At 48.7% G+C, this 25,386-nt stretch overlaps 1 protein-coding gene across 2 annotated transcripts in view; it reads right to left on the bottom strand.

Annotated features, from left to right (window-relative positions):
- Window positions 1-6,635: 6,635 nt before the first annotated feature.
- PRPS2 (phosphoribosyl pyrophosphate synthetase 2) overlaps window positions 6,636-25,386 on the bottom strand; it is a 36,039-nt gene continuing 17,288 nt past the window's right edge. For both annotated transcript variants that reach the window (XM_080831318.1, XM_080831319.1), the window contains exons 3-7: window positions 18,742-18,840; window positions 17,897-18,021; window positions 11,781-11,954; window positions 10,705-10,864; window positions 6,636-9,023 (exon numbers count right to left, since the gene is read on the bottom strand). In XM_080831318.1, coding sequence (XP_080687444.1) covers window positions 8,931-9,023; window positions 10,705-10,864; window positions 11,781-11,954; window positions 17,897-18,021; window positions 18,742-18,840 — 651 coding nt within the window. In that variant the 3' untranslated portion in view covers window positions 6,636-8,930. The remainder of the gene's footprint in view (window positions 9,024-10,704; window positions 10,865-11,780; window positions 11,955-17,896; window positions 18,022-18,741; window positions 18,841-25,386) is intronic.

The following is a 25,386-nucleotide window of genomic DNA, read 5'->3' as shown; positions in this document are numbered from 1 at the left end:
ACTGTGTGTTGAATCCCTTATTACAAATGATTAAGTACTATTTGTTTTAATATTTTTTGGTAATAACTGTACTTTCACCAATGGAATATTAATAATATAAGAGCATCACCTTCTACTTTGTGTTCCTGGAAAACCAGCACTGTCTTTTTCTCTTCATAAAATGAAAACATTAGAGGGGCGTCTACGTGGATCAGTAGGTTAAACGTCTGACTTTGGCTCAGGTCATGGCCACAGGGTCCTGGGATTGAGCCCCGCATCGGGCTCCCTGCTCAGCAGGGAGCCTGCTTCTCCCACTCCTCCCGCTGCCCCTTCCTCCCCACTCATGCTCTCTCTCATGCTCTCTCAAATAAATAAATAAATTCTTAAATAAAAAATAAAATAAAATAAAAGCATTAGAAGCAACTCAAGTACCCCAAGAAACTAAGTATCTGGCAATGACAGTTCAGGTGACACAAACACCCCGAACTTCTATTCTAGGTACATTTGAATCGTCAAATAAGTCGAAAACCGTTGTTCTCTCCAAATGTCTACAAAGCAGGCCTAACTTTTGAGTCAAATACAAGAGTTCAATGATGGACAATGAAATGTGACTAACTTACCAGAGTCAGAAGTACATTTATTAAAGCAGGTGGGGATCTTCCCCTCCATGACACACAGGGATCACTACCTTGGCAAGGGCCAGGCAACAATTTCACTAGTTTTGTTGTTGTTGTTGTTTTGTTTTTTAAAAAGTTTTTTTTATTTGTCAGAGAGAGAGCACACAAGCAGGGGGCGTGGCAGGCAGAGGGAGAAGCAGACACCCCGCTGAGCAGGGAGCCCAACACAGGGCTGGATGGATCCCAGGACCCTGAGATCATGACCTGAGTGAAAGGCAGACGCTTAACCAACGAAGCCACCCAGGTGCCCCCATTTCATTGTTTTTTAAAATTGAGAAGTAATTGACATATGACATTATGTTAGTTTTAGATGTACAATGTGATGATTTGATATTTGTATATACTGAGAAATGATCACCACAGTAAGTCTACTTAACCTCCACCACCACACATGATGACACGTTTTTTTTTTTATCAATTTCGTTTTGACCAGTGTTTTTTGACGTTCTTTAGGTGGTTCCAATATGCCACCAAGTTTGCCAGCTACCATCCTAGAAAACTTGGCCTTGCAGAGTAGTTCTCAAACTTTGGTGTACTGAACCCCCATGGTTGCCCCCCCCCATGCATGCCACACCCCTCTACCCAGAGTTTCTGATACAATATGGGTGGATGGGGCCTGAGAATTGGCCTTTATCCTAAGGTCCCCAGTGATGGAGATGTTGCTTGTCCAGGACCACACTTGGAGAACCACTGTCCTACAAAATTACCATTATCTGAAAAGCATTCATGACCCAGTGCCATTATTTGGAATCTCCCCATGTTGGTATGATGCTGAGAAAGGACCAGGCAAAGGCGGGGAGTACAATGAAGACGTTCTGGAAGAAAGAAGGTGAACCACCAAATCTACGGACGCAAGCATTCAGGTTGACGGCGGCTAGCACAGCATAATTTGTGCTTTTCCTCACTGCTCTGAGGCTTAACGATAAAGTGCGCCTTCATGACACAGTGGTTAGTCATCAGAGGTGGCCTGCGTTTCAGTAAACATCTCCTCTCTGTCAAAGCAGTGAGAGGTCCTGTTTCTTCTAAGGACCTGCGTGGCCTTACTGAGCCCGTCACTTCATCCCTTAGAGCCTTAGTTTCCTTGCCTGTAAAATGAGAGGAGACTCATTTGGTCTCGAATGTTCCATCTCATTCCAGACTCTGATCAATTCCGTGACATTTCACAAGAGAGGTGACAGACTGTGGTTTAAGCACGGAGACACGTGGCCATGTCCACGCACAGGAGTTCGGTGGCCTTCGGCATGACCGTTAATCTTCATGCCGGTCTCTCAAGCAGGGTGAAAAATCACCAAAGGGCCAGGAAACCCGCCACTTGCCCGGCGCACCAAAAACTGCTCTCTGGAGGTCACTTGAAGTCAGACTAAAATTCAGTCACCTCTTTGAAGGTCGCTGTGTCTTCCTCAGTTTCTTGATTAAAACAAAACTGAAAAAACCCCATCGCTGGTGACCCATCCTGTGGCTGGAACCATTCCTAGGGGAAACTGAGAAAACGAATGACTTAGTGACTTACTGAAATCTCACCTGACTCCTGCCAGACGTAGGGATCCGGGTGCATAGCCCTGCGTCAAAAGGATACTGTGATTATTTTGGTGTTAATTGCAAGTCCTACCAAAACAATGCCGCTTCATTTTCTTAAGTGATCGATGATTGTCATTGCCTTACTCACTTTGTTCCAGAATGCTTTTTAACTTGAAACTGGTCCCGAAGCCAGGATGGATCTACTCCGGAATTCTGGCTTGAATGAATGTCAGGAAAGAGGATCATGGAAGAAGGTTCTGGTTGGAATCCAACAGTGGTTCTCGACCAGGGGCAAGTTTGCCCTCCTCCCGCTCCCCGAACATGTGGCGATGTCTGGAGACATGCTTTTTGTTGTTACAAATTGTGTGTGTGCGTGGTGGGGGGGTGGGGGGGCATTACTACTTACGTCTCTTGGGTAGAGTTCACGGCATGATCCAGCCCAAAATACCAATAGTGCTCTGAGGTGGAGAAACCTTGACATAATTCTCCTGGGGAAATAAAACAGCCACAGGGACAGAGGGACAAAAAGAAGGGAGCAGAGGAGATCTGTCCTTCAGATGAGGAGAGGCATCTGAGCCCAGGGAAAGGCTGGTCCTCAGTACCTCATCCAGCTTCCCCCACCTTCCCGCAGCAAACCCCCCATACCTCCCCCAAACTCACCCCCCGCCCATTTTCCTTCCTCACCTCTGGTCTTCCCTGCCCCCGTTCCTCCATTCTGAAATGCCTCTTTCAGGGAGGGACCCTGAGGCCCTTCCTGGGGATAAAACTGGCTGTGGGGAAAATATGTGATCAAGAGAAGAAGCTAGTAAACTTGGGGAAAAGGGCTTCACAGCAGAAGCGCGGCAGAAATGGCTATTAAAACAATAAAGCATCTTAAAGGCGGTTTTTAACTGTTGTTCTGTTGACGTTTAATGCTGAGTGTGGCTGCCTCGGTGGGCTTAAGATAGAAAGGATTCTGATTTCAGATTTTTTTTAAAGATTTTATTTATTTATTTGACAGAGATCACAAGTAGGCAGACAGAGAGAGGGGGAAGCAGGCTCCCCGCTGAGCAGAGAGCCCGATGCGGGGCTCGATCCCAGGACCCCAAGATCATGGCCTGAGCCAAAGGCAGAGGCTTAACCCACTGAGCCACCCAGACGCCCCCCCTTTTTTTAACACCATCAAACGTACACAAAACCAAAGCAGGATATAGCAACAAACAGGGAGGGGGAAAAAGCATTGTGATCAGTTCGTTCTGACCACCCCCCGCTACGGTGGCCTTGGCCCCAAATAAATGATCGTGTCCAATCAAAATCCATGGAAGCAAGTGCATTTCTCAGATCGACTACAGTGCCGAACTTGTGTGCGTACAACAAAACAGCTTCAAACGAGCAGGGGCAGAACCGTGTTCGTGACCGCACCGATGCAAAGCAGGAAGGAATTAGTGACTCATCAAAAACTGGCCTTCTTGTGCCATCTGGGTTTTCCCCACACACTCTTTAACTTGTAGGACCTTGTCTGTGAATTTTGTCTTCACCCAGCGTTGTCTTTCGAAGGCTCTGAACGCAGTCAGCGGGGAGATGAGCACACCGTGGCTGAGGACGGGGGTCTGTCCCCTTTGCGGTGCTGGGAGACTGCTCAGTAGCCCTGGGCCCAGAGGATATTCTGGGGTTTAAACAAATGTAGCGTCCGTTCCTTGGTCAGATGAGCACACGTCAGTGGCACTTCCTGAGTTCATTCTATAGCAAATATACACCAAAATGAACATTCGGGACACCCTGCCTTATCCTTGGACAGTGCCCCGGGATCTCTAAGGACCACTTAGGGGATTGAGAGCAGCTGTACCAAGGACTGGCCATCCCACCGGGTTTCAAATGCATTTTCTAGAAGCGCCTCCCTTTTTCCTCCTTTATTTGTGACTACAACTCTTTGACTTCTATAGTGACTTGACAAGGTATTTTGTAATAACCATGATGTCACAGGTCACTGGCACCGAGTCGGGCTTGTGGTATAGCCCGCTTTTTGTTGCAACTGGCACAAAATCAGAGCCACGCTTGTGGGATTCCTCAGCTGAGGCAAGCACTGGGGATCCGGAACCATCTACCTTAGAAGACAGAATGGGGGTGACCAAGCATGCTGGTTTGCTCAGAATGGAGGGGCTTCTTGGGGTACAAGGTTTATGGCACTAAAATTGAGAAAGTTCCCGGCCAACCAAAACAGGTGGTTCGCCTGATGGGGATGTAATCTTCTTTGCCTCTTGGGAAGCACCACCTTCAGTTACTGGCTATTCCCACTAAATCTACAATAGATAGCATAGCCTATGAAAACCCCTATCCCAGGGGACTTTAGCAATCATCTGCCCTCTCATTTTGGCAGATACTCAGACTTAGAGCGGTGTAGACATTTTCCCAAGGTCACACAGCTTGCTAGTGGCCTATCAGGAACCAGGCTCTAGATCGCCACGCTCCCCGTTTCGGACACTGTCCACAGCATGCCAGCCTTTCGCTTTGCCCGTCTCTTTTTATTGCTCTTTTAAAATGTAAAAAAAATAAAAAGCAAAATGACTTGTGCTGGTTTTCCTTTTGGCCGTGGGACTCTGCCATTAGAACAGTGTGAACTGGGGCAGGGGCGGGGCGGGGGACGACAAGGAGCAGGTGCAGCCGAGGGTGGTGGCGGCCGAGGCCACGAACTGCATCATGGAGGTCTCCCGTGGCCAAGCAGAAAGCAGCGAGAAGCCCAAAGCCAAGGATATGAAGTCTAAGAAGGATTACTTCATTCCTATGTTCACCTCGGCATTCACGAGATGCTGGAAGATAAGGCCCACGCCCGTGGGTACAGAAACTCTGTGTTTCACAACCTGCACCCCTTGAAGGACAAGGTGGTGCCAGACGTGGGCTCCGGCACAGGGATCCTCTGTATGTTGGCTGCCAAGGCTGGAGCCCGCAAGGTCACTGGAATCAAGTGTTCCCGTATCTCTGATTACGCAGCAAGATTGCCAAAGCCAACAACAGAGACCGTGACCATGATCAATCGAGGCCATTCACAACAATCCGATTCGATTCTCCATCCCAGCACAAAACCAACCGAAAGCGGTACCCAGTATAAGTGGTAAGGGCGGCTTGTCTCTTTTCCCCCAGCTAAGGATTCACTGGCGTAAACACAACCAAAAGAGCACGTCAGTTACTGTAGGCCATTCTTCCCCGCCACCTCTACAGCCACTGGAGGGATTTTTCAACACACGATCATTTGTTGCCACCGAACGCTGCCGCGGACAGAGACGGTCACACGCCAGGACTACGTGCCTCCGGGTGAGGGGCTGGTGCTTGTGACTAGACCACACGTGCACGCGGCTTAACATCTCAAAAATGCATGAAAATTTTGCTGCTTCACATCTACTTATCGTTTCAGAGGGAAGACTTAAGATGCCTGCTCTAAAAGGTGAGATTAATGTACAAAACACTCCGTTCTAAGCACCGTATGGAGATCTCATTCAATCCTCGTCATCGCCCGATAGAGGTCCTGTTCTCCCATTTCCCATCTATGGAAACTGAGGCACGAGACGTGAAGCAACCCTCCCAAAGAGCTTTCGTTGCTGTTTTGACTGTACTGAGTGGCGAAACCCGCTTTTGAGCATCGCGCGCTTTGCTTTCCAGGGGGAGAAAACAGTTCAGAGGCTACAGTAAAACAAAGCAATCGGAACACAGCTCTGGAAAGCAAGGGCGGGGACAAGGTGGAGGGGGTGTTCTCAGGCTACGGGGAAATAAATCAGGAAGATGAAGATTCCTAGTAAAAAGGAGGGATCCCGCTGACTTCACACACTCTACATGAACGATATGGTGACCCACTCCAGCCCTTAACTTCCGTCTTCACGGGCCATCCTCACTCAAACACGTCATACAAATGCCCTATGCTGTCCCGCTCTGGTCGCAGCGGGAATACAGCCATCGGTTGTGGAACATTCGCCACGAATCCTCATCTACACTGGCGGTCCCTTCACAAAGCCCTATAGGATCTCCTCAGCCCGATTCGGCCCTCTGTACCCTCGTATTTGCTTTCCCTTCGCCACTCAGCCTGTCCACCCTGGAGGTCAGCCGTAGATTGGCTAAGGACACGCCGAGATGAAATGAAACACTTCGGAAGGGGTGTGACAGCATTACTAGGTGTAATTGTACATTCCATCACGTTGGGTCTTAAACGGTGATCTTCTCGGGCAGACTGTTACTACTTTAACGTGTAAGTGCACTGTGCCATTTCTGACTTTTATAGGCAACATCGAGAATGATCAACTTGGCACAGCTGGTACCCTTTGGGACAAGGAAGGCTGCTGGTCAGTCCCGAAATACCTTCATCATGGAGAAAAGCTGACTTCAATTAACTTCTGGCTTCTCTGTAATTTTATATGTCGGGCTAGCATCATGAAGTGGCACACACGTTCAGGAACCCCATCAAAACTCAGCACTTTGCAATGAGGACACAAACTATAACAGAAAGAAGTAGCACGATTTTATTGAAATGTGTTAGTACAGTGTTCGACGACCTTAAAATCCTATATCCTAAACCCAGGTAAGCACTGCATCCGAACAGAGGCAAGTTCTAACAGGAGCATCTGCACGTGGATTAACACACTTTTGGCCGGAGCACGAGCAGCTCTGGGGCATGTGTATTTCTGCGGCTCCCCTGCTCGGCCCCACACACGTGAGTCGGACCCAACCGAGAGATCTGGTGGTTTCGCTTAAGGTTCGCACACAAGCAGCAAGGGCTAGCGAGTCTGGGGATGGGGCCACTCCCGAGGCCCCCTTCATCATCTTTCTTGAACTGAAACCATCACGTACTCGAGGGGGTCTACGTTGCCGCTGTGTGTGGCCAAGTCTAGTCGAATTAGTTAATGTATCAGAACTACTTGAAAAACAAAAAGTGAGACTAAAAGAGAGAAGCAGTTGTTAATTCAATCATGATCATGCAAATTTTTATCTGAAGATTATTCTGAAACTAGCTCTTAGACTTGAGAGAAAAGGATCACATTTAAATCAACTTTTTTCAGTCATGTTAATGTGTCTACGCTTGTATGCGAAGGCTGTCTACGTGTGCGTGTTTGTAACTACATTTTCACTGGTCTAGGCACAGAAATTACAAGAAATAGATATTCCTCATCTGCCAAAACTAAAAATTACATACATCTAAGGAGGCTCTTTACATTATCAAGTCAACTCTGCCTAGAAAGAGTCAATCCACATTGCACAGGCAACTCTACCAGGCTAGAATACCACTTTCCTCAAAATCCATTTTAAGGAACAGCAGGACGTTCATCTCTGCAATGACCCAAACGATATTTTTTGACCTCGATTTCCGCTGTAGTGAAGTTTGAAACCTTAAGGATTGCTGTTCAAGTCCGTTACTGACTTCTGGATTTGGTTTTGCCACCTGCAAAATTTAGATCAATTTCCTCTCTTCGAGTTTTAAGATTCAGCAGAAGAGAGGGACTGTTATTATTCCCAGGCCCTGTCTATGCAGGCAAATCTCTCTTTTGCCACACGCGGGGAGGCACCTCACCGAGGAGGATGCTGTCAAGGGCCACAGTGTGGATAAAGCAAGCTTTGCCTCCACCATCGCTCTTGGGCCACCACTGGAATGTTACCGTCACAAAACAATGAACGCTTCCTTATCTCTACTTTCTCCATAGGCCTTGCTTACCCATGTTCTCCATGGAATGGTTTTAGTTAAAATCATCAGTAGTCTAGTAGACTTGCTACTCCTGATTACAAAAGGCAAAAGAATATTAAAACAAAGGAGGTCATGTTTAAATATGCATTTGGTGGTACTCAACAGAAATTCACCTTTTTATTATGTCAAAAACAATGAACAGACCAGTAAATCTGAGGAGACTTAGGGGAGTCTTTGTTTTGGCGGCAACCCACAACATGAAATTATTGGAAAAAAGGCAAAGTAAAAGCCGGATCTAACAAGAGGCCATAAAACGAGACGGCGGGACAGGAAGAGCACAGCATGGGTGGCCCCAGTGAGCCTAAAGGGTCTATCTTGACACTTCCTCAATCAGATTTACCGCTGCACATGATTCTGGAATTTTAGAACATGACATTTCAGGTAAGTGAGAGTTATGTGTTTTTCAGAAGGGGCAATAAAAAAAAATACGGACTGACTCTGCTGTCTCATGTTTATCAGAAAGTAAATGTGTCAGTGGCCATCTTGGGCTGCTTAAATTCTGGTCAAATTAAGAATAATCACAATGGTTTATTTGAATCCTGGTTACTAAAAAGAAAAAAATAAAGTAAAACCAAACTCAGGGTATTATCAATTTTCTAAGGTTCCCTCGGAAGTAAAAGGCTAATTCTGTATACAGGGTTTCACCCCAATGTCCATAGGCATTATCCTTATTTACACAGAAGGCTTTACTCTGAAGTCGCCTTGGGCAACCTCGAAATACATAAACTATGAACTTCGGTGGTAGAATTCCATACTTGAAAGTTGTGGCCTCAAAGTACTGGCAAAACAAAGAAGAGGGTCACCTGTCGGGACAAGTCGGGATGACGAAACGTATCTCATTAACAACAGTTCACTCACGAGGATCAAACCACCACCACCCTCCCTCGCCAAACTGGAAAGAAATGGTCTTGAGCCTGAGAAGGGGGGAAACAACGCGTCTTGGAGGATACAAGATGGGATGCTTTTGCGTTATATCCTAGAATTGCTGAGTCCTAAAACTAAGAAGTCAGGCGAGCACGCACGAGTGGGCCGGCCCCGCGCTCCGCGTCCGGGGTCTAGAGCGGCACGTGGCTGAACAGGTAGGACACGGATTCACCGTTGTGTGTTCTCCGGATTGCCTCTGCCAAGATCATCGAGATATCAATAACCTGCAGGCCAACAGAAAAGGGGAGAGCACAGTGGGACACCTCAGTCGTATTTAGCGAAAAACACAGAAGCCACAGAGCCCAGAAACAATTTCTCCAGCACACAGACATGCGAGCACCAACCGCCTCCTCCGGCGCCCCCGCTTTGATCTTCAAGTTACCAACATGCGTGGGACTGGGGAAGCGAGACTTCCAGTGGGCACAGTCAAAGGCTTTTCTTGGGGTCCCTGTTAGCCAGAGACGTCCTTTTCTTGGGGTGTCTCTGGTCTAATTTTACTCAATCATGACATGGAAGGCTTTCCTCTCTCTTGGTTTCCAAAAATGCAGTGACCGCGTCACTTAAGATCACCTCACTCAGGGGTCAGCGCACTAGGTTTTCAGTGAAGGCCCAGGGGTAGTATTTTCAGTTGGGAGGGCCAGGCTCAACTCAGCCACTGTAGTGTGAGAACAGCCACAGACAATACATCGACGAATGAGTGCGGCTATGTTCCAATAAAACTTTATTTACAAAACCAGGTGGTGGGCCAGACCGGGCCCGGGGGCTGTAGTCTGCAGATTTGCAACTACCGTCAGTCAGGGAGGAAAATCGAAGACAAAACTATTCTGACCATTTTCCAATGCTGCGCCCCTGCCCTGTGCCCAGTGAAACTCGCTGCCACTGGACGGGTCAGGAATCACGAAGCGGGTCGCCCGGCTCCACCCTCTTGCTCTGCTGGTGACAATGAAGGCTTTTAGCGATCAAATGACTCGCCAAGGTTCCCTGCAGCATAGAGCCAAAACAGGGGCTCAAATCCCTTCGGCACAGCTCCAGGCCGTCGGTACAATCTGATCACCGCCAACTCTCCAACGGCCTCCCAAGTCAGGAAGGGCAGGAAGGGGCAAAGCTCTAAATGTCCTTAGCACGGCCTGTTTTTTCCCCCCTCCATTTTTAAAAAAATTTTGGGAACATATCCACGTGAGAATTGCCATTCACCCCGCCATTTAACCGCATTCTCAGTGCCGTGCGGCCAATCGCTGGTGCCCACTTCCGAAACGTTTCCAGCATCCCAGCCGGCACCTCTGCCCGCGTCAAGCGCCAGCTTCCCCTCCTCAGCCCCCAGCGACCACCACTCTCGTTTCCACCTCTCGACTGGACTGCTCCGGGCCCCTCAGAGAAGGGGGCTCGGACGCCACCTGTCCTTCTGCGGCCCGCCGCTTGCGCCGAGCACCAAGTTTTCAAGTTCACCCACGTTGTCACCTATGCCAGACTATCCTTCCTCTTTAAGGCTGAGGGATGCTCCATTGGCCGGACCCCACCTTGGCGGTCCGCTCCCCCGCGGAAGGGCTCCTGGCCGCTTCCGCCTTCTGGCTCCCGCGAACAGCACTGCTACGGACAGGCACGCGCAAGCTTTCATCCGCACGCCTGATTTCAAGTCTGGGGGTACAGAGCCGGAGGTGGACCCCTGGGGCATATGGCCGTGCTGTTCAGCTTTAGCCTGGCCCGTTTTCAACTGCTTTCCTGGTGTGGTTTGATGGGCTTACTGTTTCTAACTTGGACCTCCGCTGGCCCCAGCCTCGCTCGGACCCAGCGGGGATCGCGCCCTGGGTTAGGGGAGGCCACAGGCCCCCATGGGAGACTCGGGGCTGTTTTCAGGATTGGAGGGATGTTCCGCGCTGCTTGGTTCTGCCTGCCATATAGGAGTACCTGAATCTTGGGACAGTGTCTCATTTTGTCCTCTTGCGGAATGGTGTTTGTGACGACAACAGCCTCAAAGGCGGCATTATTTATTCGGGAAATAGCTGGTCCCGAGAAGATCCCGTGTGTCAGGATAGCATAAACTTTGGTGGCTCCGGCTGAGAGCAGCCTGTAAAACAGAAGAAGGAAAAAAAAAAAAAAAGAACAAATACCCTTGAAACATTCTCCCCTAAGTGTGATTTAAAAAGCAAAAAGTGTGTTCCATAAAGAAAATCAGAAAACCAATTTCTCTCGCATTTATTAACCTAAAGAGAACCTTTTGAGGTACGCAGTGCCAAAACTCTTTGTGTCAACCTTGGCCTTGGGCCTCCATAATTCTTTCCTGAACAGCATCCCTGGACTCTCTCTTCCCCTTTCACTGGTGACAACCAAAACACGTCTCCAGAGGCTGTCAAATGTCTCCAGGGGACCAAAACGGCCCCTGGGTGAGAAGCACGGGGTTAAACTAAGAAAGCCAGACTATCATCATTTTGAGCTATAGTCAGTACAGAACCATTAGTGACACAGCTCGCATGTTTTTGTTTCATACTATGTTGGAAACCCAGTGGGCACGGTCTGCCCCTCGCACATCTCAAGTCGGCCGGCCCCTTCCCAGGTGCTCCGCGGCCGCGCCTGGCAGGGTGGCGGCTCCCACTCCCCACAGCCCCGCTCTCAACCCTTCAATCCTTCTGGAGCCAGGGGTTGAGGAGGCTCGAGGGAAGGCTGAACACAAGGAAGAAAAGACCCGAAGGAGCCCGCAAGATGGCCTCTCGCCTTCTGTGCTATTTTAGGGGAAGCACCTTTCTCTGACCCTTTATTTTAAATACACGGAAAGCTCGTTCTTGAAAGGGGAAACCAGGCCATAAAGGTCCATGGGGTTTTTTTCCTACCAAGAAAAAAGAAATGGGCCTAGACCGTCCTTTGGTCTGAAAGACCTTCTGCAAGCAGCCAGTGATAATTTGGAAACACCGGCCCAATTTTTAAAAGCTGCCATTTCTCCTTTCCTAATGAGATGCCCTCACACTTGCCCACACCATCCCTCATACTTGTCTGCGGCGTGACAGATGGTGCCACATGTGTCAGCCATGTCGTCCACGAGGATGGCCACACGGTCCTTCACGTCGCCCACCAGAACCATCCGGTCCACTTCGTTCGCTTTCTTCCTCTCTTTGTGAATCAAGGCAAATTCCACGTTTAGCCTGTCTGCGATGGAGGTGACCCTGTTCGAAGACACAGAGAGACGTGTCAAATCTTGTCATTATGAAGAAAAGCGCTTGTCGTTCAACGCTGTATTCCGGGAAGGCAGTTAACCGACCACACTCAAGAGAGCGAGGTCATCGGGTCTCACTTGGAAAGCCAGGCCTGGCCTGGGATGCGCAGTAAGCAAGCCACGGCGAGAGACGTGTACTGACGTGGCCTTGCGTTCGTGGCAGCCGGTGATGACTGCCGGGAGCCTGGATAAAACTGGCTAAAACCACAGACTGAGAAATCCATACGCCAACTGTTAGTGTTCGTGCGACTTTTTAAAAAAATCAGAGACACGTGTTGAATCACCATACTATCCACCCGAAACTGACGTGACGCCGCATGTCAGCCAGCTGGAATTTAAGTAAAAACGTAAAAAAAGCATAAGGAAACAGCTGTATGTTTAACAGCATGAAAATACAGTATATATGAAAAGCCAATAAGGAAAAAAAGACCACCAAGAGACAATTTAAATCAAGTTATTTAGAAACTGGGACTCGCTCAGTTTGTGGCGTAGCCAGTGGGGACAAAAGTCCCGGCTCACAAATCCACATAACACGACAGCGAAGGAGAACAGGCTTCCCTGCACCGGAGGCCCTGGGACTAGTAAACCGTGAGCTTCTCTGCTCATCTGCGGCAAACGCTCCAAAGCCGCCCACTCAGGAAGGGCTGGGCTGGCAACAGGGGGAGAAGGGGACAGGCCAGACGTCTCAGTGCGCCCGTGGCGTCTGGCCACAGCTCTTCCCTTCCACGTATGCGAGACTCAACATATACTCCTGCCAGATGATGGTGACCCAGTATCAGTCAGGATCTTACCCAGAAAAACCTAGAACAAAATATACAGTTTCCTTGCCATTTCTTCTCAACATGTGTTTCCATTGTTTCCAGAAGAAAACAATAAACGTTCGATCTGAATCCGTTTCACCAAGTTCCCAGCCTGGTTCCGCGTTTACACCAAGGGTGAGCTCCCTTTTCCTGGTTCACTTTGCCTTCAGCAGTCAGCCCCACTGAGCTTCAGAGACTACCCAAGAGTGCCCTCTTGTGGCAATCCTTTTACCTGCAGCAAGTCAAGCCTCAAAGCTTTTAAGTAAGGCAGCGGGTTACAGCGGGTCTGATGCCCATCTTCTTTGATGAGATGACTTCCACCGCATCGAGCAAAGATGCCATTGACCATGTCCGCTGCATGTATCACGGGGCACCTGTGCAGCGGTTCTGTCGGTTGGGGAACAGCTTACCCCAGAAGAGGAAGAAGCTAATGACGTGTAGCAGAAACTTTGCGGAAAAAGGAAAGAAGGTGGCAATAAAATCCACAAGAACCACTCCTAAAAAGCTTGGCTTTGCTGGCAGAGAGAGCGGGGGTGGCTGAGGGGGACAGTCTTGAAGGGGATCTGAAAAAAAAAAAAAAAAAAGCATCTCGGCGCTGGCCACTAACTCCGGTTAGTTGATTCTGCACTTTTATTTATTTATTTATTTTTTTAAAGATTTTATTTATTTATTTGACAGAGAGAGAGAGATCACAAGTAGGTAGAACAGCAGGCAAAGAGAGAGGGGGAAGCAGGCTCCCTGCTGAGCAGAGAGCCCGATGCGGGGCTCGATCCCAGGACCCTGAGATCATGACTTGAGCCGAAGGCAGAGGCTTAACCCACTGAGCCACCCAGGTGCCCCGATTCTGCACTTTTAAAATCAAGGCTTGGGGTGCCTGGGTGGCTCAGTTGGTTAAAGCATCTGACTCTGGGTTTTGGCTCAGGTCACCATCTCAGGGTCCTGCTCGTGGGGAGTCAGCTTAGGATTCTCTTTTCTCCGTCTTCCTCTGTCCCTCCCCTCCTCCACCCCCGCCAAATAAATAAATCTTAAAACCACACACACACACACACAAGGGTTGGCAAGTAGATGGGGGACTTTGGTATATAAGATGGTGTTTCAAATCAAAAGGGAAAAGATAGATTATTTAATAAATAGTTTTGGAACAACTAGATGGCTGGGGGAGAAAAAGCTGGATTCCTCTTCACTCTTTAATCCAAAACAACTATCAGATGCAAGAAAAATTGGAACATTAAAGAGGAAAAAGGCAATTTGTCTTGAAATAGATGAAATCATGGAAGAGAAATTGAGAGATGGGTGAACCTTTCCTAAACCCAGAAGCCAGAACACGAAGAGATAAATGACAACAGAAGAAATGTTCCAAAAGTCTTGCAGAGCATAAAAATACACAAAGAAACGAAGAATTTGGGGAAGTATCTGCACTACACCCGCACGGAACAAAGGCACAGCCTCCTGTCTTCCAAGAACTTCTAACGATCCACGGCACCTGGGTGACTCAGTCGGTTAAGCATCTGCCTTTGGCTCAAGTCATGATCTCAGGGTCCTGGGATCGAGCCCCGTGTCGGGCTGTCCGCTCAGCGGGGAGTCTGCTTCTCCCTCTCCCTACTGCTCCCCCCTGCTTGTAATGTCGAATAAATAAAATTATTAAAAAAAAAAAAAAAAAAGCAAATAAACCCCTAATGATCCAAAGGAAAAGGCCTCTAGCCAACATGACAGCAGTCAAAGGTATGGCCAGGCCCTCATGGAAAAGAGGGAAAAGACATGCCGGACCTTGTCCATAGCAACCAGAATAAACAAGAAAAGGTACCATGCCATCACTATCTGGTTTATAAAGTAAAAAAGGTCCACCCAACTGCTAGGGCAGCAGGCCTGGGGAGAAAGTCACTGGCATTCGTGCTTGGGATGGTCAACCTGTCTACCTTTTCCAAAAGACCCAATTTTGCTCCTGTTCATGCAAACCAAAATGGCTCTTGCCCTAGGACTGGGCAACTGCCCTTCTAGGACTAGCTCCTGTGTGCAAACGTCCTCCAGACGCAGTCAGGCCAGTGCTGCGGGACCGTGCTTAGGAGTACACAGCACAGGACCTTCCGGCAAGGAACGAGGGGACTCGGTCAAGGAGTCAGGATGTATGCGTACCGTGGAATTATCGCTCAGCTGTAAAGAGCACGGAAGTGGAATCACAGCTAAGACGGAACGAGGATGGTTCTTCCAAAGCACAGGGAATGGGCAGAAGACATGAACAGACACTTCTCCAATGAAGACATACAAATGGCTACCAGACACATGAAAAAATGTTCATCATCACTAGCCATCAGGGAGATTCAAATTAAAACCACATTGAGATACCACCTTACACCAGTTAGAATGGCCAAAATTAGCAAGTCAGGAAACAACGTGTGTTGGAGAGGATGTGGAGAAAGGGGAACCCTCCTACACTGTTGGTGGGAATGCAAGTTGGTGCAGCCACTTTGGAGAACAGTGTGGAGATTCCTCAAGAAATTAAAAATAGAGCTTCCCTATGACCCTGCAATGGCACTACTGGGTATTTACCCCAAAGATACAGATGTAGTGAAAAGAAGGGCCATCTGTACCCCAATGGTCATAGCAGCAATGGCCACGGTCACCAAACTGTGGAAAGAACCAAGATGCTCTTCAACGGACGAATGGATAAGGAAGATGTGGTCCATACACACTACGGAGTATGATGCCTCCATCAGAAAGGATGAATACCCAACTTTTGTACCAACATGGACGGGGCTGGAAGAGATTATGCTGAGTGAAACAAGTCAAGCAGAGAGTCAATTATCATATGGTTTCACTTATTTGTGGAGCATAACAAATAATATAGAGGACAAGGGTAGATGGAGAGGAGAAGGGAGTTGAGGGAAATTGGAAGGGGAGGTGAACCATGAGAGACTATGGACTCTGAAAAGCAACCTGAGGGTTTTGAAGGGGCAGGGGGGTGGGAGGTTGGGGGAGCCAGGTGGTGGGTATTAGGGAGGGCATGTATTGCATGGAGCACTGGGTGTGGTGAAAAAACAATGAATTCTGTTACGCTGAAAAGAAATAAAAAAAAAAAAGCACAGGGAAGAGGTGTGTGCGGCAGATTACCACTTGTGTCAACTAAAAAGGTGTCTGAACAACAGAATTCTGACGCTGGGAAGAACGGAGGTGCCTAAAGAGGGAGATGGGGAACATGACCCAATTTGAAGTTCCGCGAATTTTAGGATGCGTAGGCTGAGACTATATATTAAAAAAACAGGGTCGGGATAGAAAAAGAAAAAGCAACAAGAGCCTGTGGCATCTATTATTCTTTTGGCTTATTAGCTGCCGGAGTAGTTTTTCCTGGTTAAAATCGAGGGACCGCGTATTGCACGAGCCGTGCACACGCGATGTCTGCAGACGGGAAGGAGAGCAGCGGCGGCCAGGGGAACGGGGAGCGCCTGGCTAGCGGGCACGGGTCTGCCCTGCGGTGAGGAAAACGTCCGGGAACGGGGGCGGGGGGGAAGGTGCTGCTGCAGGCACAGCTCCGGGAAGGCGCCGAACTCCACGGAGCTGCAGAACAGCAGGGTCGGACGCGAATCATGTCTCACGAGCACCGTCACTAACGACAAGCTCCGTCTCGGGCTCACCTACCTCTGGCCTGCTCGTCCGCCTCCGCCCTTCGATCGGGCCACTGGAGTCACCGTATCTGAAGGCAGAGTCCACCGCGTGACTTACTAAAGTGTCCCAAGTAAACGGCAAGCGTTTCCAACAGACGGACAGACAGATGACACTCCGTGCGCTTTGACCTGGAGGTCCCGGGAGAGGGTTTTGCCGCTGCCCGGCCTGGGTCTTTGCCTCCCAACTTTGTGCTACTGCCTTTGATGCAGTTGCGTCTCCTTCCTGGCAAGAGCCACTTCCTGCTGCTGTCCGGGGCCAGGCCCCACCTCTTCGTCCCCAGCAAGCCCTCCAGAGGGCAGCGTAGCGCTTATCGCTCGTCGGGGCTCTTCTAAGAATCAGGACCTCCGCTTCCCTGAGTGGGTCAGTGACAGCTTTCTGGGCTACTCCTGAGCTTTTAAGTTCGATTTTAAGCCCCTCAGCCAGGCTACAGGCAGACAGGGGAGCCAAAGAGGCAGCTGCATTTTAAAGACATCCCGAAGCCCGACGGTCACTGGATACTCTCACGGCCCATTAATCAGCTTCTCTGTGTCTGCGCTCGACTGACAGTCAGAGGTCTCTTGTCCCTCTCCCTTCCTGACGGAGACCCCTACACCTGGGCACTAAAGTGCCACGCCACCCAGTCTTCCTCTCCCAGATGGCCGCTGCCCAGGTCTACAAGATCACGCGGAGTCCGCAAGCGTCCGGCCCGTATGGAAGCCACCTTCTACCGTCCTCACCGTGCATCCTGAACTCTCGGTACTGACCGCTCCTTCACTCCCCAAGTCCGCGAAGCCCGCTAGATTGGCGGCTCGGCACGGCTTCCTGGTGCCAGTCCGGGCGCCCGCAGTCTGATGCTTCTGGCACCATGTCAGTTTCTGCCCAGCTCAGTCATCTGAGAGTCCGGTGACTGTTCGAGAGACCTCTGTGTGGGCAGTTAACACCAAAACAGCAGTCTCTTCCTGAATCTCATACCCGACCCAGGCCTCAGAAGCAGGGTTTTCAGCTCTTTTTTATTTCTCGGCTCTGGATCTTTTCCCCCCTTTTCCTGTGCTCTACGGACACAGATTTCTTTTTGAAAGCTCTGTTCTATTTTGGCTTCCCCTGTCAGGGGTTTGTAGTAGGAAGGACTGGCTTAGTCCGTTGCGTCGTTAATGAAAAGCCTTCTTTTCCAGTTAGGCTCATTGCTCTTATCATTAGAAAAAAATTACCTTAAAGTAACACCTCGAGTAAAACACGTCCACTGAAAACAAACACATGCTTGTGTTTCTTGCGTGAACGATGACATGCTCACCTAGAGAACCGCTCTCTACTCTGCGGGCGAAGGCTGCAGTCCCCGTCCTCGTCCATTTACACAATAGAGCGTTAAGTAATTTAAAACATGCTTCTTTAGTTAACGCATTAAAAAGAAAAAAAAAAAAGAACAAAAAGAAAAACCACTGTGCATTTGGGCTACCTTTTGGCTCCCCCGGCATCAGGTGAAACGATGATACAGTTCCTCCACTCGGCGATGTTCTCCCGAATCCACTGCAGGACCGCGGGCTCCGCATACAAATTATCCACCGGGATGTCAAAGAATCCCTAAGGGGAGAAGTCAGTGTCACACTGCAGAGTTTTTTGGGTTTTTGCTTTTTTTACGAGATACCCTCTTTCACTATGTAAAATTCGAATTTTCTATTCAAAAGAAGCCTTTTCAACAGACTCCCTTTTCTGAATTTTAATAGAATTAAATCAAAAAGGACAGGTATGTTCCGGGCGCCTAGGTCAGTCCAATCATTATCTTTGCAGACATGTTCTAGTCTCTTAGGATTGCCTGTGTTCTAAGCAACAGGAGAATGGCTTTGCAGGGGAATGGGAGAAAAGAGGTCTGTTGTGTCTTAAGCACCTTATTGAAAGCCAAATGCTTCTCCGCATCGTATCACCAAGTAGGTGTAGTGTAACGGGGCCTGTTTTATACATGAAGGAACTAAGTTAGGAAGGAGGTCAAAAACACATACACGGCAACCCTGCCATTCTAAGTACCTTCGAGAAATGGAGATGGAATTGTAAAGTTTACTACCAAGAAGCCACTCCCCCTCCTCCACAACTGTTTGGACGCACTGGTGGCAGACAGTGGAAACAACTGTTAAACTCTGTTTCTAAGCTCAGTAAAGGTGAAAATCCAAGACAGCAACCACATACAAACTCAAACACGAGTCATGTCACCCACTTCGAGAACAATTTAACTTAACGCACTTAGGATTTAACCACTCCCATTAAGCCCCTGGTCACAACCAAGGGCGAGAAAGAAAATGCTGGAACCTGGATCTGAGAGGCATGCAGGTCCATGGTGATGATGTGATCGGCCCCGGCGACTGAGAGCATGTTGGCCACTAGTTTCGCCGAAATTGGAGCACGACTCTAAAAAATAAAGACACAGATTTTATAACAGGAAAAGAGAAGGGAAGAGATAACATTAATAAAATTAACCTAAGTCATTTAAAACTTTAATACTTCAAATTATTATTAATTGCAAGAAAATTACATTATTAACAAAAGATACTCGTTCCATTTTATTCACCCAACATTTACTATTTCCATATATTGTTTCAAGACAATATGCTTGACGCTGGGTAGAAAGAACAAATATCCAAGAAGCAAACCAAACATACACACGTAACATCGCCATCTGTATTACGCAAAGAGTGACGAGGGTGAGGAACGAGAGGTCCCAGAGAGAGGAGAGCATGACGCGCATGGAGTTTAAAGAGACGGGTCATCAGAGGCCCCTTTAAGGAAACTGCTTTTAAGGTGTGGTCAGCGGAGGGGAGAATAGTGTTCCAGAAAGAGCAGCACGTGTGACATCACTGAGGCCAACAGGTCACATCCAGGGACTGAAAGAAGCCCAGCGTGGCCACAGGCGCTGGTCCGAGACCACGGGGGTGGGGGGATGCTGGGAAGGGACGCAGAGGCCAGCCCCTCCTCAGGAAGAACTGATGTGCCGCAGCTAGAAGCATGTGGCATCACAAATTAAACAAAAACCAGACTGAAGAAAGAACATTGTACCAGGAACAAGAATTTGGTGTTTCAAGAAGGGATACGAGGTGATTTATTGACGCTGTCTCCTCTTTAACATTACGTAACTTCTCTGCAGCTTTAGCTTCTATATCATAAACCCTGGACAATAACGGTCTAACTCAAAAAAAAAAAAAAATTAAGAGACTACACAGACATAGACGAAACCTGGGAAAAGAGGTCAGCATTTTATTGTAAACAGTAATATTCTCATACACCAAACCCCAAAATATATACATACAAGCTGAAAAGATTTCATTCAGACTCACAGAATGTCAATTACATCTCAAAAGTGAAACAAAAGACATTTCATTCACAATAGTAAGAAATAACATGATCCCTATTAAATACACGCGTATATTCATGTAAAAAGGTACACGGGAAGGAATTATGCCATAATGTTAACGGATCATTTGTATCTTCTCTTAACACACCATACTTTATAAAAAAAAAAAAAAACCAAACAAACAGAAACCTACTGCTTTATAATCTACTGTGAACATTAGCAATGGGAACCCTCACTCGTGGGAGTCTGGCGGTTTCGGGAGGGGGAGTTTTCATGCCCTCCCAACTCGTCGTCCACTGCAGACCCAAGAGAAGAGGCGTCCTTGACCTTGCGCAAGGATACTACTGTGCCTTTGCAGCAGGAGGAAGAAGTGCTTTCGTGGGCCCCAGGGAACAGCTCAGCCAATGAGAAGCCACCACACTTTGAACTCCCAGGTTCCTCCGAGAGACTTTTAGTTCCTAACGGCCCTCCCAACCTCCCCCTTCTCTCCTTCAAAAGCCTACCTCTCCCTGCCGTCCTCCGCCTTGCCTACAGTCTTGCCACACCTTGTTTGTTTGCGATTCTTCCATTCCCAACCAACCCATCGGTTGCTGGGAAAGTAACTGGCAGAGTCTACTTTCAAGATCTGCATTACTTGGTGATCAGATGCGATCCAGAGAGGCCCCGGGGCTGGTGAGCAAACAGGTGTGGTACCCCCGGAGCTGCTGGGGCTCACTGCCTTATCTATGACCCTGGGGTTTTCAGGGGAAGCGTTCTCCTAGGATTTTGAGCTTCATGCCTTGTGTCTAAGCTCTCTGGGCTTTACTTGGGATCTGTGTAAGCCCTCGGTTTTGGGGTTTTCTGTTTTTGTCTGTATCTCTGACCGCTCCTTTGACCTTCAGGACAATTCAGAGTGTTCCCGATGGAACTGTGCGAGCTTCCGGTTTGCTTCCTGTCAGGAACGGGACTGTTCCTAATGAAACCGTAGCTGGGGTCCCAGGGGTCCCACATAAACCAGCTTTGGCTACCGGCCGCTGACAAGATCCAAAGGCAGAGAAAGGAGTGGTGGTGGAACAGGACAGGAACTTATTTCCCCCCGGAAGACAGCGGGACCAGGGTCTCTAAGATGGTCTCCAAAGTGCCAGATAAAGGTCTGGGTGTATATAAGGAAAATGTGGGAAAAGGTTATGTGGGGACAGGCAGGTGGGCAGCGAAAGTCAGATCGATCCATCATTTGCCTTGGGGTCAACTGCGGGGGACTGGCCTGCCAGGAGCAGCCCACTGCTGGAGGGCGTAATTTCGGTTCCTCCCAGGGGCTGCCGTGCCCTCAGGGTCTTTGGCCTGCGGGAAGAGATAAGCTGGCAAGGGAAACTTAATTAGAAAGTACAGACTCAGGCCAGAATGGAGGCAGCAAAAGTCCTTTCGCAGAACCAGGCTGGCCTTTCATCTGATTCCTTCTGGACTAGGCTGTTCCAGAAAAACCTCTAAGAAACAGGACCCAGTCATCAAAATGCTCTGAGGGCATGCCGCCGCCCCCCACCCCTCCACGGGGACTCCAGCCGGTTTTATGTTTAAAAACTATGGTCCCTCCACATGCACATTGATAAATAAATGGACTGGCTTAACCAGAAGTCATTTAGAACTTCAATGGCCATTATGGGGAACTGTCAATCTCTCCGAACTTAATTTTCTCCAAGTTGAACTGGACAACAACCACGGTTCTCAAACTGAATGGGATTTCTATTTTAATTGGTATTTTGAAGCTTCGAAACACTATCAGGAATCTGAAGTTGCCTCTTTCCGAGATACACTTTATACACTAAACGAGGCAAACGATTAAAAAGAAAAACCGGCTTCTGAGGCCTCTTCGCCCTGCCCCCAGGTCCAAGGCAGCCACCTTGTGTTCAGGCCCCGCCTCCTGGACGCCATCTTCTTCCGGTGTCTCTGTACCCTCTCATCTCCTGTGCTCTCCTTCTAGTCCTTTTGCCAAACCTTCCCTTCCTCAGAAGCTCCTCCACTGTCTCCTCTCCCGAACCAGTTAAAAAGTGCCCCTTTAATGTTAAGTCTTCTGAGGATCTAAACTGACCCTTAAGTTTCTTATGTTATCTGAACTAAGGCTGAACTTCCAGCCATGGTTAAAAGAGTTTCCTGAAATGACCGGGACCCCAGAGGTTTGCTGAAGAATTTAACATAGTTATTCCAACTTACCACCCTGGTTTCTCAGATTTTTATCAACTAGTGCACATGCTTGTTGGTGAGGGCCAGGCCAAACACCGGACGAAACTAGCCCAGTGTGAAAATCCTGAGCAGGATTTAGAAACAGACCCCTACCTTTTGGCAAGATGCTAGAAAACTCACTGGAAATCTCCACTGAACAGTTATAATGGCTTTTTGTAAGCCTGTTGATTGGAACAAAATTCAGGCTTACACACAAAAACTTGATGAAATCTGTTCATGATTAATACAATCAACTCCAAACTGTCTTTAAAGAAGATTCTGGTCTCCGTTTGGACGGTGAATCCGTCGAGGTAACATTTAACTCTATGCTTATTAATGACTACTCCAACTTCCCTTTTAGTTAAAAGGGCCAGGATGGGATGAGAAACTACATCCACTTCAGCTATGAGTAACCTGGCAAACTAGCTTGCTCATACCCTAGATAACGCACCTAAGGGAAAGACGGCTAAAATTTTTGATGTTTAGCTCTAGCAAATGAAGGCCCCTAAACAAAACCAGAAGAGTAGTTTCTGCTATTATTTCAAAGAACCAGGACACTGGGAAAAGACTGTTATCAATATAAGAGCTTCAGGCGTCTTACAACGTCCTAATTCCCAAGGACAGGGGTAGAGAGCAAGATGGAGTCACTCGTGTCAAGCAATGACGCAAGCAGTTCAGGGCACTGCAGCCACAAGATATCAGCAAGCCCAGCATCAGCTGAAACCCCAGAAACCATAACGCGCAGAAGCAGAAGAGGTCCGCGAGTCACACCCCCTAGGAGTTATCAGAGTCTCCAGGGTCCTCAAGATGGGTGTCCTGGGCCCCTGCTTGACATGAGTGACTCCATCTGCTCTATACAACGGGGCTACAGGAAACTACAAGGGCTTTTCCCAATCCTCCCTCTAAGCAGCCTGCAGAAACTACTATCCAGGTTGGGGTAAGTCTGTGTCTGCCCTTACTGACACTGCGGCTGTAAAGCAGGCCCCGCCTCAGGGTACTAAAATGGCTCATAGAGTGGGGGGCCTCTGATAGGTCTCGACAGGCTCCTGTCTCTGAACCTGCTCCCATCTGTCCAGGCCCTTTAAGAGACGCACCTGCTTTCTTCCCTGGCTCCTCTGCGCCTATTCATCGACTGGGCCCAGATTTCTTAGAAAAATATGCTGGAAGCTGCTTTCCCGCAAAAGAGGAAAATAATTCTAGAATTTGACAGTAGTAACCAAAATAGCCAACTGGGGGAAATAAATCACCCGTCGGCATCTTTTTTATGCTACCTCTGATGGCACTTTGACTGACACCCATTCCCGCCGAAAGCAAATGCTTCACTGTAACTGACCTATGTGGTGCATTTCATAGTGCCCCCGTTGATAAGGACAGCCAGTATCTTTACCCCTCGGGAAGAAAGGCAATGCACCTGGCCAGTGATGCCCCAGGGCTACACAGAGCCCTTCCTAACTTTTCCCAAACCTTAAAAGCGGATTGAGGGGATCCAGAGTTTTCGGCAGGTTCTACTTTGTCACAATATGCAGTTTGCTTCTGTCCCCCTTCTCGAGCCTCTTCACAGAAGACAGCACCCACCCGCTAAAATTTTTGGCCTTAAGGGGACATCAAAGTCTCCAAAGAAAAACTGTCCTTTGTCCAAACTCCGGTTTGGTATGTAGGGTCCGCGATCTCAGAACACAGACCAGATTTGGATCTGAGCAGACGCCGAGGGAACCTAAATGTCCCAGAACCTAGAACTAAGAGGCAGTTTCGAGGCTTCCTCGGACTGGCTGGCTCTTGTGGGAACTGGGATTCCAAACCTCTCTCTACCCGCCCAGCCTCTACGCCCTTTACTCAAACCTGACAAACCCAACCCTATTATTGGGAAACAGGGGCATGACACAGACTTTGGGGCTTGAAAGCAAAGCCTAACAAAAGCCCCTGCCCCCTAGACATCCTAATTACTGACCTGCCTTTTTTCTCTTCATATACAAGAGCTTAGGGAATGCCCCCGAGCGCTCACCCACAAACATCAGGCCGGAGGGTGACCCGGCCAGCAACCAGTGGCTCCTCAGGGATCCGCCCTTGGCCTCAGAGCCACTCCTGCCACTGCCCTCACAGTTAAGGCCACTGCAGATGTAAGTCACACGGGTCCCACGAACCATGCCCCTGTTCCACGCAACCAGGCGCCTCACCCCAGGGACACCCTCCTACTCCCTGTTCCTCCGAGGGTCACTCTTTCTCACGGCGATGGCCCTAACTCTGCCAGCCTCCCCCCTTCCGCTGACGAACCCCCTCACACTGCCTCACGCTGAAGACCGCCTTCTGACTGCCCACGACAATCCCCAGGAGACCCCTCTGACCCACGCAGACTTTCCACGGTTTACTGACGGTTCGTACAGGACCAAACCGGCAACCAGCACGCTGGGCAGCGTGCCCTTCCCACTCCCTCTGAAGTCACTGAGTCTTGTCCCCTTTACCTTTAGCCACTTCCGCTACAACAAGGCTGGGTTCTACACTCTTACTCAAGCTTCTACTTTCGCCCAAGGCGAAACCACACACACCTATATGGACAGTCCGGACAGTCCGTGTGCCTCTGGGGTGGCTCAAGACTCTGGAATGTTGCGGCAACAACCGGGTCTCCTTACTTCCAATGGGGACAAGATTAAAAACGGCTCCCGTGTCCAAAATCTATTGGGTGCCACGCTTCTGCCGGCAGCTCTGGCTCTGAAAGTTCCCAGACATTCCAGACTCAAGGACATCGCCTTGCTGATACTTCCACCAAAAAATGCTCCTCTCAAGGAGAATGACAGCCAGAGCCCTGGTGTGTTCCAAAGGGGGGACGTTCTTTCAAAGGACAAATTAGAAAAATTGACCAGAGGTGCACAACAATTAGCCCCAGAAAAAATACTGGAAATCTTGTAACTGTTGCTTTGATAAAGAAAGCGAGCTCGGGTTTAGACCAAATAACCATCCGGTCCTACCAGAAATTCCACTATTCCCACTACTTCCAACTGTACGCGCATTAAACCATGGGTCTACTGACAGAATGGAGCATTCATGAACCAATACTGATGGGAAATTTTACAAAGGCTGAGAAAATGTCTACTTTGCCTGTTCCACTTGTCCAAAATACAATCCTGGGAAACCTCTCCACACCGCATCTTAATCTGCCTGGCTAATTAAATTGCCCAACGGACCATTGGAGGTTTGGCAACTAGATTTCATGGATACAAGCATGTTTTCATCATGGTTTGTCAGTTTTCTCACTGGACTGAAGCTTCCCCTATAAGTATGCCAGTGCCTGTTCTGTGGCTAAAATTCCAGCAGAAAAAATGATTTCTGTCCCGGGGAACCCCTCTTGAACTACACAGTGACCGGGGTCCCCGCTTTACTGGTCAGATGCTTCTCCAAGTCTAGGCACTGTGGCT

Source organism: Martes martes, assembly GCF_963455335.1.
Source record: "Martes martes genome assembly, chromosome: X".
NCBI lineage: Eukaryota > Metazoa > Chordata > Mammalia > Carnivora > Mustelidae > Martes > Martes martes.
Note: the sequence above shows the minus strand (reverse complement) of the source record. Positions and strands in the feature narration are given on the sequence as shown.